Below are 16182 nucleotides of genomic sequence, written 5' to 3' on the forward strand. Positions count from 1 at the left end.
GACAGGGAGATGCTGAAATGAGACACGGGAAGGGAAGAGCTGGGAAGGAAGAGGGGGGCAGTGGTGTCTGCACACGCACCCCTTTGGACCTGCCCTTTCAGACACACTTGTCCCGAACCTGCGAGAACCATGCTCGAGACACAGACTCTGGCTTCAGTACATGTTGATAAGCAAACGAACATGTAAGTTTGGGTTCAGCCTGCCCTCTAAACCCTACTTCTAACACGGTTCTTCCTCTACGGATGACCCAGCTGCCTCTTCCTTCAGCCTCTGGCTGGGTCCTTGCTGAAATCCCTTGTGGTGTAGCCCAGAGTAGAAGTCAACTCCTTCTGAGACGGAGCGGACGGGCTGAGGGTGGTACTGGTGGTAGCTGGTCAGAGGACCCCCCGTGGGGGCTGCACAGGACAGCTGTTCCAGGAAGCACTGGGGATGGTGTGGCAGGCAGCTCAGCTTTCCTTTGAAGCTCTTACTGTGCTTACACTTGAACTCCAGCACCAGCTTGGTGTATGCGTTGAAGGTGGTGACCGCCGACACCATGCAACAGGTGAAGGAAAGCCAGGCGGTGCTAGGGAGGAACCAAAAAACAGACAGTCAGAATCTGAGCTACACACGGGTTTGAGAGGAAAATACCATGATCCCTTCCCACTAGTAACTAGGCCGCTGCCCGTTAGGGACTCAGGGACCGGCATGGGCTCCCTTCCACTGTGCTTCAGGGAAGGCACTGTGGGCCAGAGGCCTGAATTGGGTCTTAATAGGTGTGTTCTGAATGTTTCGTAGTCAAAGAGAATGACCCTGGTAGTGTTGCAAGTCAGACTGGGAGTTCAACAGGTTCGTTTTCCCTGGGTCGATTAGCAGTCAGCGCGGTGCTCCTTTATTCCTGGTGTGCATCTTCTGTGTACATATCACACACCCACCCACACACAGTTTTCTGGACTAGGGCTTCCCCACCTGCAGTTGAGATTCACAGACCGGTAGCTCAGGTGTATAGAGGGGACGTAGCCCAGTGCTGTGCACCCCCCCCCCCCCCCCCCCGCCCAGGCACACACACATCCCCCCCAGGATTTTCCCTCACTCAGAACAGATGGTGGGAGTGATCATCCCCCTTCATCTCCTTTTGTTCTGCCTTTAGTGGTCTTTAGGGCAGAGTTGAGCCTCTCAATGTCGTTCAGGCAACATTCCCTGCAAACCTGGAGCTGTTGTTATACATTGTAGCAGTGGAATTTGCCTCTTAGGAAAACAAATGTGGTTCTTGGCCTCAAGGAGTTTATAATGGATGGAAGGAAGCTGGAGATTTAAGAGAAGCTGGATGGGTTTGATGAATCAAAAAAAAAAAAAAAAGAAAAAAAAGAAAGAAAGAAAAAAAAAACCCCACCAGGGAACTAGATCAAACGCATTCCTAAAAACTTGGGAAGTCAACCCCTAAATTTCCCCATGGTTCTGGGAAGCCCAGGAAGCAGGAAGTTGTGTGAGGTTAGTGAGGAATTGCATGAGGTCAGGTGATGGGTCAAGCCAGGCCACACGCTGGCACAGCATGTTCCCATCTGCCCACCTCTGACCAACTCTGCTGACTGAGGCTGGGCTGCTTCTGCTGGGAGAGTCATGCCAACAACGGCTTAAAGACAGACAGAAGGTGCAAAACGATGTGTCTGGAAAGCAAGCTCCGGGGGCCGGTTTTGGAATAGCCCAAAGACGTCCGAATCCAACAGCACGTTATATCACGAGGAAAGGGGATAGGATGGCCTTCAGGACTGCCTCTGCTAGTGTGGAAACTCGAGCCCAGTGCCCTGTCTCTTCAGTACTGGTTAAGGGCTTAGCACCGGCTGCAGACTGTAACGCAGGCCCAAGTGGGCACCTGCGCAGTGAACGAAGTGAGGAAGTGAGGGACTCTTAAAATAGATGGTGTATTTGCTTCAAATGTGTCTGTCATGGCTGCTGCTACTCTCAAGAGAAATCGAAAATAACTGACCCCTTAGTTCTTTGAGGGTCAGAGAATGGCTGGTAGAGGAGATTTTGTTTCTCACACAGTTGGGTGGAATAAGAGCGGAAGTAGGAAGAAGTGACTCTTTGTTACAGGAGGAGAGTCAGCCATTCACAGGGGATAGAATTCGAACCACGTCTCAAGGCTGATCTCTTCATTTCTCTGTCCTCCAATATCTTGAATCATAAAATGTATAAAATACGGAGCATCACTTGCACAAGCCATACAAAATCAGTCTCATTTCCCAAAGGAACACACGTAATCAGGCGAGGGAGGAACTGTGACAGCTGTATCATTAGAAAGACCCGACAGAACAAACCAGAAGAATCGTCCCTGTGCCTCCCCAGCAGATGGGGAGAGAGCAGCGGTGGCCTGATGGTCCCACTCTCTGGTCAACGGACTCCTGGCACGAGGGTTGAAGAGAAGGCGGGAGGACACCGAGCAAACATCTAGTTGAGGGCAGCACGTCCAACACAGGTTGGCTGGGGAGGAGCTAGAAGGTTCAGGAGATGGCAAGCACTTACTAGAAGGCCCAGCCATAATTCCAAGCATGTGGCCTCCAGTCTTCTGGACCCAAGTTGGCAGTTGCCTGGAAGACTTGTGAATACATCATATGGGCCACCATGCCCAGAAGGCCTGCAGAGGGAACAGAACGGCGGTGCCCTCAGACTCAGGCTGGCTTTGCCATCTACAGGGAGTATGAGTTTGGAGCAACCTCCTCATTTTGTATCTGTTACAGCCTATGGGGAGATGTCCCCACCACCCATCTGCCCCCACACTTCAGGGACACTAATCTGCGACAGGGGCTTTGCAATAAGTCCCCCCAGGCTTTAGGTGGAGAGCTATGGAAAAAGTCTCTGAGTCAATGCTGCACTTGGGGACTTTAACTTCTTCCCACCCATGCCCTCAACGCGAGCTTTATTCTCAGTCTATCTTTATATCTGAGTCTCTTACTCCTACTCGATCCAGTGGAGTCTGGAAAAGCTGTGTGCATGGGCAACTGAGAAGTGAACCAAACTGTATTTCACATACTGAGAAAGCTGGCAAATAAGAAGAACCCAGAGAGAAAGCATTTTGCCAAGCACATGATGATCCAGTACAAAATTTCCGTCTCTCATCCCTCCATTCTGGACCCTGCCTCCTCCTTCCTGCCCTCCAGATGGACACAGGAGCCCTCAGAGGTGCCTCAAAGGTGGCCAGGCCCCCGCCCACCCCAGCCTGGGAGGCTGCACCTGACAGGACGGAGGAAATGGCAGCAAAGGCACTCAGCTTGAGTCCACGGCCCGGGTTCCCAGTGAACAGCAGGTCCATCAGTAGCAGGAGGAAGCTGATGAATTCAAGTCCGATGGACGAGAACTGGGCTCCCAGTGATAACCATAGGATCTCTGTCAGAAACCAGGGAAGAAAATACAATTCAAGTACTAAACAACAAGACAAAAGAAATCAGGAGAGCCCTCACCCAGACAGTTACATGACTGAGCCCTGAAACATGGAGCCCCACAGAAGGGAAACCTCCAAGAGTCAGAGAAGGGGAGAGGGGGACAGGGCTGGCACCAGCTGGCAAGCGTTCGTTCCCTCCTTTGGGTCCTTTGCTGTCACCCCTGCGCTCCCTGCTCTCAGCTCAGTACCGGATAAGGACTCAAGTAAACTTGATTGACTGGAAATACCATTAGGGAGATTCGAGAAGAGATCAGCTAACCCGCACGAAATCTGGCAGGGGCATGACTCTGCTGTGGGTCATTTTTGTTCTCTTTTTCCTTACTGGATTTTGGAGCAATCAGTTCTGTTTCTTTCTCCCTCCCTCTCCTTTTTCACTCCCTCCTATTAAAAACATTTTTTTTAAACTTAAAAAAATATATACATATTGGAGTGAAAAAAAACCTTTTGAGCTTTTCAGCATGGTTACTTGGCAACAGGAGGAGGTTAGCGCTGTTGGTGGTTTTCTATTTGTGAACTTTATTTGTTCCTGCTGTTCCTTTTTTGCATTCCTGCATATGAATGAGAGTCAGCTCTGGAAGGAATGTGGGTCGCCCCGCGGGGCTCAGAAGAAGAGAAAAGGAGACCACAGTACAGTGTAGAGAGCACAGTTGGGCCAGAGAAGTCCAACTCAATGGCGACTAAATTGGTGATCAAACCCACATACTTGCCACAAGCCCCAAGGGAGGGTGGGGGAGGAAAGCCTTCTCCATCAACCGCTTCCCTCCAAATCGGAGAGTGGGGTGACGTGGGCCTTGCAACGTGGCAAACTCCAGTAGTCCTTTCTCACCTCTCTCGGTTGGTGGTGTGAGTTCATTGAAAGTTCGGCACCTCTCCCCTGAAACACAGACAAGGTATAACTTCAGGGGTATGTCCCACAGCTGGGGCTGCTCCATTGGTCGGGACCTGTGCCTGCCCAGCACACGGTAGGCGGGCACTAGAAGTTTCTCTCTGAAAGCGGGAAAGAATGCATTGTGGACGGATGGATGCATGACCAAGGCAAGAATCCCTCAGAATTCATTTCTCTGTCCCCAGCTCCTGACCGTGAAGAAGAGGACAGGAGCCTGAGAGGGCTTCTACAGGGAAATGTTCCCATTTCTCAGGTCGGGGAGGGTTAACAAGCCTGATGTTAACCAGCACCTTTCGCTGCCTCTGTACCCTGGTTTGCATGGCTTGAAACTGTTTCCGGGACTGGGGTCGGAGCTGAGCTAAATGACATGTCAATGACACATATAAATACACACACACACACACACACACACACACACACATTTATATTCCTCGTCCCTCTCCTTTTTCCCATGACCCAAATCGGGAGAAACAGGTTAACTGTACTGGATTCTGGGCTTTAGGACATCATCACTACCAGGTGATATCCGAATGCTTTGAGCAGGGAGGAGAGCTGTCCTTAGGGCAGCTGCTCCCAAGCTGAGCAGCACAGGTTAAGGAATTCACAGTGACACCGGACTGGCTCTGCCACACTCGCTGAGCTACCAGAGACCTGGGAGGTCAAGGGTGGCCTCACTCCACCTAGTTACCCTCCTGAGGCTTTAGCTCCCCTACCTTGTAAATCGTAATGGAATACTCTGAACAAGAAAACCGTTTTGGTGGGGTTGGGGAGGAAGGGGCTTGACAGGGGATCTCCTCAGATCCTTTCATCTCACTGGTGAGAAAGTCAAGGTCTGTAGAGAGGAAGCTGCTCATTTGGGGTCCCAGCTGGACAGAGCGGGGGCATTTTCCCTAAGAATCCTCTCTCCTCATTTGGTCTTCAAACAGCAACGCTGACTCGCTAGAGTCGGACTTCTCATGATGTTACAAGTCTAAATGGGACCCTCTGAGGTTTTAAACCAGCGTGTCTACGAGACAGTCAGGAGGGCAAAAGCTAGATGGACTTTCGGGTCTCATCGAAAGGGAGCTCTAGCGAGAAGGGACGAGATGCAGAGCGGGGAGAGGCCGAGCCCAGGGGTGAGACCCGGTGGGGTGTGGGGAGTGCTGTATACTTCCCACTGGCCCTTCACCCCGTGTGAAGTTCCCTGGGGCAGGGAGAGGGGGGATATGAGGCAGCTGGGCTGATGATAAACCCACCTGGTTCTTCCACAGTTTCCTCACAGGATAGCCACATGCCACTCCAGAAGGTATGGAAGGAGAAGCGGTCATCCCCAGCCTCCCAGCTGTATTGCACCACCTCCGGGGATGATGAGTTGGCGCCGCTCCCATCCAAGGGCACCGGCACGTCAAAGCATTCGGCGGCCAGACCTTTTCCGCACACGGGCTTGGGCACCTTCTGTGTGCCCACAAACCAGCAGTTGCTGAGCAGGGATGCTGTGGAGAGGCTGAGTGATAGCATGTTGAGGATGGCAGATAGGAGTGTCCGTTGGCCAGAGGAGCCCTTCGGGAGTTCCATCTGGAACAGACAAGCACAGGGGAGAGCCTGACTTCAGAACCTCCTGGGAGATCAGGGTACCCTTCCCGGCGACTGCCTGGGCTCAAGCCACACTAGTCCTCCACAATAACGGGGCCCCGCTGGCCCCCGGGGAGCTTTCTGCAAGGAGCCACGTGTGTGAGGGTTTAGCTTCAGGAATGGCCTGGAGTGGGCACCAGAGTGGTGATGTTTATTTAAGCTGGACCTCATTTTACTCAAGTGCTTATTGAGGATGATCTGAGCTAAGTATCCCATAATAGCCTCCGTGGGAATGTGGTTAAGCCGCAGAGCTGGGGTCTATCAAGTGAGGACAAGAATTGGGGCCACTCTAAGGCTCTCAATGATTACTTTTGGTTTTGTCTTCAGTGAAAGGTAGGAGCACCCACTTGCTGAGGTATTTGTTGTAACTACGCATGTTTTTTGGTGTCCTCTTTGTATGACGGATTCCTCTGAGAGGAGAGTAAAGGAGGTTATGGCTTATCAGTCAGTATTAAACTGGATCACCCCAGGGCAGGGAGCAGCAAGGATTAGGACTTTCAGGATTAAAGAAGGCAGTGGACCTTCTGGGATACTCGGTTGTTGAAACCCCTGGAGAGGACATGAAGCTGTAGGTTCTGAGAGAGGTGATCTGGGTCCAGCTTTCAGACACTGCCACAGAGAGGACAGAATCTCCAATGGGAGGTGGCTGTGTGGTGCCCATGGAGACTGGGCACCAAGTATCATGGTCACAGAGCGAGGAACCTGGATGGGCATTGCCACTGCTCGATGCAGCTGTGGTACCTGACTCCCAGTGGGGACAATGTGGCTCTGGCTGGAGCCCCCTGACCTCCCCGTCATTTTTAGCCAATGAGAAGAGGAGAGCCAGCTGAAGAATGACCAATATTAGATGTTTCAGCCTTGGTTGAGCGATGGCTCAGAGCCAGACTGAGCTTTAGATAAAGAAAGAAATCTGATGGGTCTTGCACTTTGTGTTATGGAGTGGTTTATGCTGTTATATTAATACATACTGAAGGGAAAAGAAGCCCATATTTAGTTGCTGACAGATGCTTCTTAAAGTAAACCATCTTGAGCTTTCCAGGGGACCTCTCATATCAGAATTAATCAGACCTAAATCTGCTTAGCTAAAGAAACGTAAATAAAACCATAGCTAAATGCACAGGCCCATAAATCTGCCTCATAATCTCCAGCTTAACATTTTCTACATTACAGGGAACTTTATCTTAGAAATGTAACAGTTTGTTCTTCAGAATTTCCAGGGACTAAAACAGTGCATACCACAAAGTGATTATTTATGGGCATAAGAAATATGCAAGGTTCATATGCATATAAAAATCAATATATAAGACATATGATGAAACAATCTCTGGAAAGCAAACTGCTAATATGATTTTTAAAAAAACACTCAACAAATTAAAACCACCAAGAATTGTCAGTCTGTGCAGGACGCTTGGAAAAGACCAAAAACCACAGCATCTGGAGTGAAGAAAGATCTTCTATTACCCGGTATAGAAGTCACACACTGCCCCTGTCCCCCCAAAGAATGCTCCCACCTTGTTTTTAGTTGTGCAAACCCTATTGGTTTTAGCCTTTGTTCCATTACTATAAGTTATTCTTTCTAATTATTTTCATATACACTGGGTGAACAGGAAATGGACTTCTAGGTAAAACATCTTCATTAATCTTTCTGTCTAAAGACTGAAGTAATGATTTAGGCAATTCTACATTTTCAATCGAATATGGCTTAGAAATTTGTCCACTATCACATCAGATATTTATTCTACCCTCAATTCGTTCCAAGTTACACATATTTGTAAGTTATTCTGCATATTAATCACAGATAAGAATAAGGAACCCCCCACCCAAGGCGATAGCCAATTTAAGGAAGAAATGATTTGAGGAACAAAGGATGAAAAAGAGCTTGGAATGAACCTCAAAGAGACTGCTTCCAAAGGAGTGTCCAACCAAGGACAGACACAAGAAGCCTCATTCAAGAATCATCTTGACAATCGAATGGGAATTCATTCAAGAGCCTTTTCAAGAATTATCTTCAACACCTATGGTACTGTGCCCTTCATCATGTGTTTTATTTCTTCCTAAACATGCCTTTCGCTCCAGGATCCAGATAACCTCTTGAATCGCAAGAACTGGTCTAATTTTGCCATGATCTCTTTAACAAAATCACGAAGAAGTAACGGCCTTAAGAAAAGTTTCATCTTTGCATATGCTGACAAGCCCCATGTCAAGGTGACTCTTTACTCTTTAGAAAAGGGACAGAGTGTGGCTTCCCAGATACTCCGGCTCAGATCAACAGGAAGTGCAAAGGTGCCAAAATGTCACTCTTCCATCAACATAGATTAACAGAAATACTCAGAGTTAACATAGACAACAAATTGATGAGACAGGCACAGCTCTTTAAATCAGGTTCAAAACAGTTATGCAAAGTTACGTTTCGAGCAGTAAGAGGGGGAAGCTGGTTACCTTGGCCATGGTCAGCGTCTTGCAGCTTGTCTGGAAGGACCATAGGATGCCATCTGTGCCCCAAATCCCCTTGGTTTAATGTTGACAGAATGAAACTGCCTTCCTACCCTCCTGCCTCCCTTCCCATCCCTCTTCTATCTCCTACTTTTTGGAGTGCCTCATGATTAAATGCTGCCTTGCAGGGAACTTGGGCATTTAATAATTGACAGTGCAATCATGGCCCAGCTGTTCTGGAAGATTACACAGGAGAGCTTGCCAATAGGGATCTGGGATTAAGCACAAAGAAGCAAGGACCTGCTTTCACAGAAGGAAGTTTCTTTAAAAAGTTATGTGAAGATTCAGCTTCCACCTAACCGCCATTCCCTCGGAAGCTGGTGGGAATGGCTTGGGCTTGATTTTATGGCAGACACAGAAAATATTACAGGGTCACCATTACTACAAGAGTTCCCATTCTTTTGCGTAAGGTTTCCATCCTTTTCTTTTTTTTTTTAAAGATTTTTAAATTTATTCATTTGAGAGTGAGTGAGTGAGAGAGCACAAGCTAACGGGAGGAGCAGAGGGAGGGGGAGTAGACTCTCCGATGAGCAGGGAGCCTGATGTGGGGTCCAATCCTAGGAGCCTGGGATCACGACCTGAGTGGAAGGCAGATGCTTAACCGACTAAGCCACCCAGGTGCCCCTTCAACCTTTTAGTAAGCAATTATCTGCAATGTCGGGGCCCCATAGAGCCATGGGTTTGAAAGAGCTTCAGTGTGTCATGGGTGGTCTTCACGTCCCAGTCCCTCCAGTGGAATACTGAGATGGTCCTCTGTGCCTTTGCAGATGCTCTTCCTTCTATGTGGAATGTCTTCGGTGTCTTCATCTGGTCTACCTCCCATCAAGACTAGTGTGAAAGTCGCTCATCCTTTGAAAATGTTTTTCTCTGGGAGAACAGTTCCCTTCCCTCTGTCCTTCCATACTGTACCCCTCTGCAATACTTTCTATATTTCATGATAGCTGTCTGGGCTGTGAAGTCCTCAGAGGCCCCTCTGTTGGAGCAGCCGTTCTTGGTTCTGACTGAGCGTCAGAACAGTCTTTGAAACTGTGGGAAATATTCAGATTCCGGGCCCGGTCCTGAGATTCTGCCCCAGGGGCGAGGCCCGGGAATCTGTAATTCTAGAAAGCGCTTTGTACATAGGGATGGACTTCTGGTTTCCGGTTCCGTATGGAAAGAGCTTGGAAATCGCCACTTCAGCTTATCAAGAAAGAAAGAAGCTGAACAAACTGGAAGATACGGAGCCAGGGAGTTAATGCGCCCTAAGTATTACCTGTCTGACTCCTGTGGGGCTTACATTTAATGAAACCCTCCTGTTCTGCCCCGGCCCTCCCCCACCTGGAATCTTCCAGATTTGCCACCAACCAAGTCATGGTTTTCCCATTCTGTGTCTGTGCAGTTAGCTGGGGGAATGGAAAGGCTGTCCCCAGCCCCCAGAGGGAATTAGTCCACATTCCAACTGGAGGAGTCTCTCTGGCTCTTGCTTCCCAGTCTTCTAGGACTGACGTGTCCGCACATTTGACACACATGTGCCTGTGCCCAGGCGTGATTCCCACAGCACCCACACGACCCTTTATTCATGGTGACAGAGCTCCCTCTCCAGAGCTGGAATTCTGTGGTCACTTCACCTTTGAGTTGGCTGTCGGTTTCCCGGCTACGGCTTTTGTCCCGACGCTGGGTGGCGCTATCTCCTTATATTTCCCCCCTTCGGTCACGTGCTGCCTCCACCATTCCCCCGCCCCCCACGTGCGGGTGCAGGCGGCGGCTCCTCCCCCAGGGAGGGCTCTTTTTCCTTCCCGGGGCCTCCTCCCCACTCACACATCTATAGCATGCCTTGTGTCAGCCCTGGGGAATTCAGGGCTCGGAATGAACCCTGGGAGCCTCCAGCAGCTCCCCCGAGGACATCTTGTAGGATTATTTCCTGTAGCACATTTTTCATGGGCAGTTCCAGCTTTCAGTGACTCACAGATCCTCAAATACTTCCCCTGGGAAATACAGCTCCACGGTGTCAGAAAATCCAGTTAGCCAATGCTTCCTGAGGAGTTTTGTGCGCATTTTTCTTTATTGAATCGTATTCTCACTCCCTCTCCACCCCAGAGCAGTGAACAATTCTTTCCCCTTCTCTGCACTTACACCCCTCAAATACTTTCAGACGCTTCTCACATCCCGCTTGAGTCACCGTTTGGCACAGTCTGACGTCTTTGTTTTTTATGGCCTCTGCTCAGAAACCACACCCCCTGTGCCTTCATAGGCTGAAATTTGCCTTCTCCAGGGAAAAGGGGATGGGAGCTGCAGTCTTGAGGTTATGTGAGGCGGCCTGGAGGGAGACTGGAAGCGAAGCAAGCTTGTGACACTCCAGTTTTGGGGGCTCTCACTGACTCGGACCCCTTCCAAGACCCTGACATACTCATCACTTTGCACTGTTTTTCCTAAAGAGAGTCTCCGAAGTTATATTATTTTAGGCCTCCCCAAAGCCTGAATCTAGGCTTTGCACTTTGCATGGCTGGGCTGGCTGGCTGGCTACTAGCCGTGATCCATCTTGAGGACACCCCCTAGCCCCACAGACCCCATGCCACAATGTTTAATTTCCTTTTTTTGATGAAACATGAGCAGCTCTGCCTGGTGTCCCACTCACTTCCTTTCATTATAATTTAGGCATGCTAATATTTTTTTCTTCTTCTCTTTCCTCTCTTAGAACAGAAAAAGCAATTGCCATTCAGTGCAACATGAATGTGATTAGGTTGGGCTCAGAAGCTCATGACTCAGGACAGACACAGAGATTCCATATCTCAAAACAGTATTTAACTTTGGTAAGTTGGACTGCTACCATATCAGGATGACCTCCCCCCTCCCCAGGGACGTATATGTGACTCAGCATTTATGACATCATAAAGCCAAGGCTTGGGACTCATCTGTGCTTGCTAAGGTCCTCAGTGACTCTACTCTGCACTGTACCAAATCATACTAAGTATACACAAAGAGAAACAATGGTCTTGGGACACTCACACACAGTTTGTAAACAGGAATCCAATTTATTGTTTTGTGAATACACGTAGATCAGATGTGATTAAAACAATGGTAAGAATGCCAGAATGCCGGACCAGAGCAGACTGTATGCATACAACTTGCCTGATGGCACAGCCTGGGGCTAAGGGATTTGGGTGTTTTTTTTTTGTTTGTTTGTTTTTTGTCTTTTTCCCATTATCAGTAGTGGCATCTTCTCTCAAGATAGGTTTGTTAGCAGCTGCCCTTACCACCCCCACCATCCCCCCCCTCTGCCACTGCCCGCCCCCAACCAGCAGTAGGATCTCTGTCCTTTGCCCTGGAGTCAGATTTCTGACCCATGCCTCACCGACTAATTCCTTTCTGTTACTCAGCAGTCAAAAAGCTGGAACAGGACATGAATGTTTCTGCTGTCACTGGCTCTGATCTCCAGGCTCCTGTTCTTTGTTCCTGCCTGTTCCACTGTGTGCCTTTCTCCGGCAGCTCAGAACATGCAGGCTTGACTTGAAGATGCTAGATAGAGGAGCAGCTGTGTTTCACTCATGGTTGATCCTTAGAGCCTAAGCACTTTCTACCATGAGGGAATGAGTGAATGGAGTCTGTAATGGAAACCAGGCTCAGAATGCAATTGAGAAGCCTATGAGTGAACAGAAGTTGTGAATAGAGCAAAGCGTCCGGTCCTCTGTTGTTAAAGGACACACCAATCCTCCTGATACACATACATAGGAGCTGCAAGAAGGTGGAAGGTAGGAGGAGGTCTGCAGGTCCACAGACACACCCTGTGGCTTTCTACACAGAAGCATGCATAGCCAACAGATCCTCTGCCAATACATTTCCTCCCACCTGTGGAAAACATTCCTGCTTTTGGACCAGCGAAGCCCAGAAAACAGCAATGATCTCATGAACGAGTATTATCTTTAGTTCACAGGGACCAGGGTACAAACAGATTGCTTAAATGCCAGTGACGGATTGCAAAAAGCCATGTTCTTTCCCAAGCTCCGGGATTCCCTACTGATTAGAACCCTTTTGGATGACATTATGTCCAACCATCCAAAATTTCCCAGCTCCACAATTTTTGCTTCAGTGCATGTTTGACTCATTCACTGATGAAGATAAGGAAGGTCCTCACACGTTTTGATGTTCCTCCCAGCCTTGAAGGGTAGAGTAATGCACCAAAACCCCCATGCTGAGTGTCCAAAATATTACCACCAGTATAGGACACTTAGCTCTGGGGTTTCTGGGCTTTCAGGTTAACCTCCACTGCAACAGTGTTTCATGTCCCCGGGGCCCCCAAAGAGAGGCGCACGGAATAAGAACTCCCTTCTTTCTAACATGGGTCAGGAGTTGTGGGAACACTTCTACTTCTGTTCGGCGGCAAGGACCGAAGAAAAGCACTTGGGGCCTCTCCTCTCCGTCGCCTTTCCCTTTCCGTTGTTAGTGGAATTGTTAGAGGGCTTTTGCTAATGCAGTCATTTCCAGGAGAGGAAGCCGCCTTTCTTCCATGCCCCGAGCAGCTGGAGTGAATCAGAGGGGCAGCCACATCTGCACATCCTGTGGGGCAATCGCTCACGCGCGGGTGACCGAGCCCTCGGGGCCTGCGGGGGCTGGGGATCTTGGGGACCGCGGGGCGGGGCGGGGAGCCGCCTCTCCAGGGTCGCTCGGGGCGCGCAGTGGGTTGCCCGGTTTCCACTCCGCGTGCGCCCCCACCCCGTCCCTTGTTTTCCTGCTCTCTCCCCCTCCCCCTCTCCGCAGTCGCGGTGCCCGGGCCCAGCCGAGGCCCCGCCGGCTCCGCTCGCCCCCACTCCCTCCGTGAGTAACACGCCCGCCCCCGGTTTACTACGGCGCCCCAGTCGCCTAGCAGCGGGCGCGCGTTGCCACGGCGACGCGCGCGGAGCGTGTTTTGAATTGTTTGGCGAGGCTCCGCCCTAGCGGCCCGGCGCCTGGGACTCTGCGAGCGGGTGGGGCCGGGCTTGGGGCCCTGGCTTCCTCTCGCGGCCCCGGCGTCGGCTCTGAGCCGCGACCCGGGGGCCTTCGCGAGAGAAGGACCGGCGAGTGCCGGCCGGAGGGAGGCCGAGCCCGGGGCCTGGGCGTGATGGCCGGCTACCCTGGCGAGACTCGGCAGAGGGAGGGCGGGGAAGAGTCGGCCATCTGATCAGCGCCTTGCGCCCAGCCTCCGGGCCCGAGGGTCAGGAGGTGCGGGTGGCAGGGGAACCCCAGAGTCAGGTATTTCCCAGCCCCCGCCCTTCCCCTAAAGGTACAGATCCCTGGCGGCTGGTGTAAGTCTTTGCCTCGTTTGATGGGAATCCTGGAGACCGCGAATCCTCCTCTGATCTGGGCTCTAGTCCCAGCCGCACCCACGACTGGACTCATGATTCTGGCCAAGTTGCATAACCCACCTGAGCGATTCAGAAGCAAGCCAGGCGACAGAGCCGTCCTTCCCAGCGCGGCTGTGAAGACCAAGGGGCAGCGGGGAAAGTGGAAAGGAAAGGGAGGGAATCTGCCGGGTTCCAGACACCTTGCTAGACTCTTCAGTAATCCTTACAATCAGCCTGAGGGACAGGCGGCCAGTCCGTTCTCTACAGGGAACCTTTGACTATCTCAAGGCCACAAGGCTAGTAAATGGTGGTCAGTGCTCAAAACCTCCCGAATCAACCCCAGGCTGCCAGTCGGGAAAGGGAAGATGGACGCCACTTAGCAAAAGGCACGGGACTGCAGGACAGATTATGGAAACGTTCACGGAATGACGAAATGGATTATGTTTTATACTTAAGATATAGACTGATAAACCCTCCCATGTTCCCTCTGTGTCTCCTCCTAAGTCCACAATAAAAAAGATGAAATTTACTATGCTTGGCTTTTTCTATCACCTTCTTACCCATTTCTGTGGGTTCTCCTATTTATGATCTCTTCACTCGGGCTGCAGTCCCATCTCCTGTGATCCCCAACAACCAATGAACAGCACAAGCCACAGTGCACTGTGTGCGTGAGTGTGTGCGTGTGTGTTTTATTTCCCTGCCTAATGGGAAGCTTCATTCTTCTCTCCTGAGAAAGGTCAGAGGTGTGAGAAATGGACATTTGCTTTTTTAGTAACCCTTTGAGCTGAAAGTTGGCCGTTCTCAGCTGTCTCAGATGGGAGGCAAGTCATTTCCAGATGTGGGTTCTCCTAAAGGAGCCAAGACATCTTTGGCTGACGGAGGGTCTTTCTGGATCTGGAAGGTTCCCTGCACATTCTCCCAGATTCTTGGAGACCGGAAAGAGGAAGTAGCACAACTAAGGTTGCGTTCTCCTCAGTTCCAGTAGATTCCTGATCAGAGCTGGCCACCTGCAGGACCGTAGGGGTGCCTGGCCTTTCTCTAGCAGAGAATTCACTATCTGCTCCTTCAGTTCATTAGAGTCTTACACAGCTCTGGGGTTGCCCCTGCCACTGGACCTTTTACCAGGAACCAGATTTTGGCAACAGGAATTATACAGATGCAAGGGGAGAAAGGAGAGCTGGAGAAAGGAAAGCAGTCCTGGGAGCAGTGAGGAAAAGTCATGAAGAGGCAGAGGAGGAGGTAACGAAAGGTTAGTGGAAGAAGATGAAAACAGAAGGTCAAGGTCTGGACATCACCAGGTTTAGCAATGAAAACAGGGCTTGAGGAACAGATTTCTGTTCCCTTTTGGGTAATCCTGCAGTGTGTTCTCCCGTTCCTACCCTGCACATGTGAAATAAAGTGGTATATTTGTATAACCTGTATTACAAACCCAACATTGTATGCCTGAAGCTAGTATTACACTGTATGCTCACTGGAATTTCAATAAAAACCTAGGGGAAAAAAAGTGGGGTACCTACCTTCTGGGTGAGACAAACATTTTGAGTCAGTTGAGAGAGATTGCTCATTCACTTTCAAAGCTCTGAGGCAAAGGTGTCTCAGGTCTTCTTCTGGTCTGTCCTGATCGGTTGCGTGGAACACGTATCTGGTAGGAAGATGAATCAGGCCCCCTCTTGCCAGCAGAGGGGTGAGGTGGTATGAGGTGGGCTGGAGAAGATGGAGAAGATATCCTGTAGCCAGGACGCCAGTTTGGGCGGGGCTGGCTGATGCAAGAGGTTTTTCTCTGTGACATCACAATGACATCACACAGGGCCATCTCTCTGCTGGCCCCCACCCCTGCTGCCTCGGGCCACCCCCAGAAGGATGGGTAGCTGCTCTGGGGTACCTAGCAGAGGCCTGGATGTCTTCTGAGTCATCCAAGACAGAGCGTCTGTTACTGTGTGTTAGAAGCACCTGGGATGTTAGGGTCCGTAATCAAAGGAGAGAGACTGATACAAAGCGGAGGTCAAGCAAAGCTTTATTTCGCGCCAAGCATCGAGAATCAAACCGACAGGTGGGGGCCGTCTCTTACAAAGAGGCAACCCCTCCCAGCCTCACAGACTTACTTTTATAGAGGTGGTTTAGCCGGGCTATACACAGGTGGCCAATGAGATTGCAATACACAGAGAAAACTGCACAGTCATGCTAGGTCTGCCACACACAGAAAAAACTGCTAGGTTACACACGGGTGGCCAATTGAATTTCAATTTACCCTAGCAGACATATGTACGCCCCACTGATTGGATGTCTTCACCTGGCCTGACCCGCCGTTGTATCTAGGCTTTGCAAGTAAGTTCCTCTGGGAGGGGGCGGGGGTCAATCTAAGTTCACTACATAAACACAAAATGACTCCCTCTGGCTAACCAGGCCCTTACATTTCCCCTTTTCTTTGGAGATTAGTCAAATCCTTGACTTTTCAGCCAGTTCTATGTTCTCCGGTT

At 50.3% G+C, this 16182-nt stretch overlaps 1 protein-coding gene across 1 annotated transcript; it reads right to left on the reverse strand.

Moving 5' to 3' along the window:
* Window positions 1–219: 219 nt before the first annotated feature.
* Window positions 220–15270, reverse strand: GSG1 (germ cell associated 1; the record flags this gene model as incomplete). The annotated part of the gene is given in 8 exon segments (XM_080811879.1): window positions 220–565; window positions 2503–2614; window positions 3211–3363; window positions 4122–4292; window positions 4595–4615; window positions 4618–4662; window positions 5540–5858; window positions 15223–15270. Coding segments are annotated over 8 exon segments (1215 nt in total).
* Between the last annotated feature and the right edge of the window lie 912 nt (window positions 15271–16182).

The sequence above is a fragment of the Martes martes genome (genome assembly GCF_963455335.1).
Source record: "Martes martes genome assembly, chromosome: 8".
Classification (NCBI taxonomy): Eukaryota; Metazoa; Chordata; class Mammalia; order Carnivora; family Mustelidae; genus Martes; species Martes martes.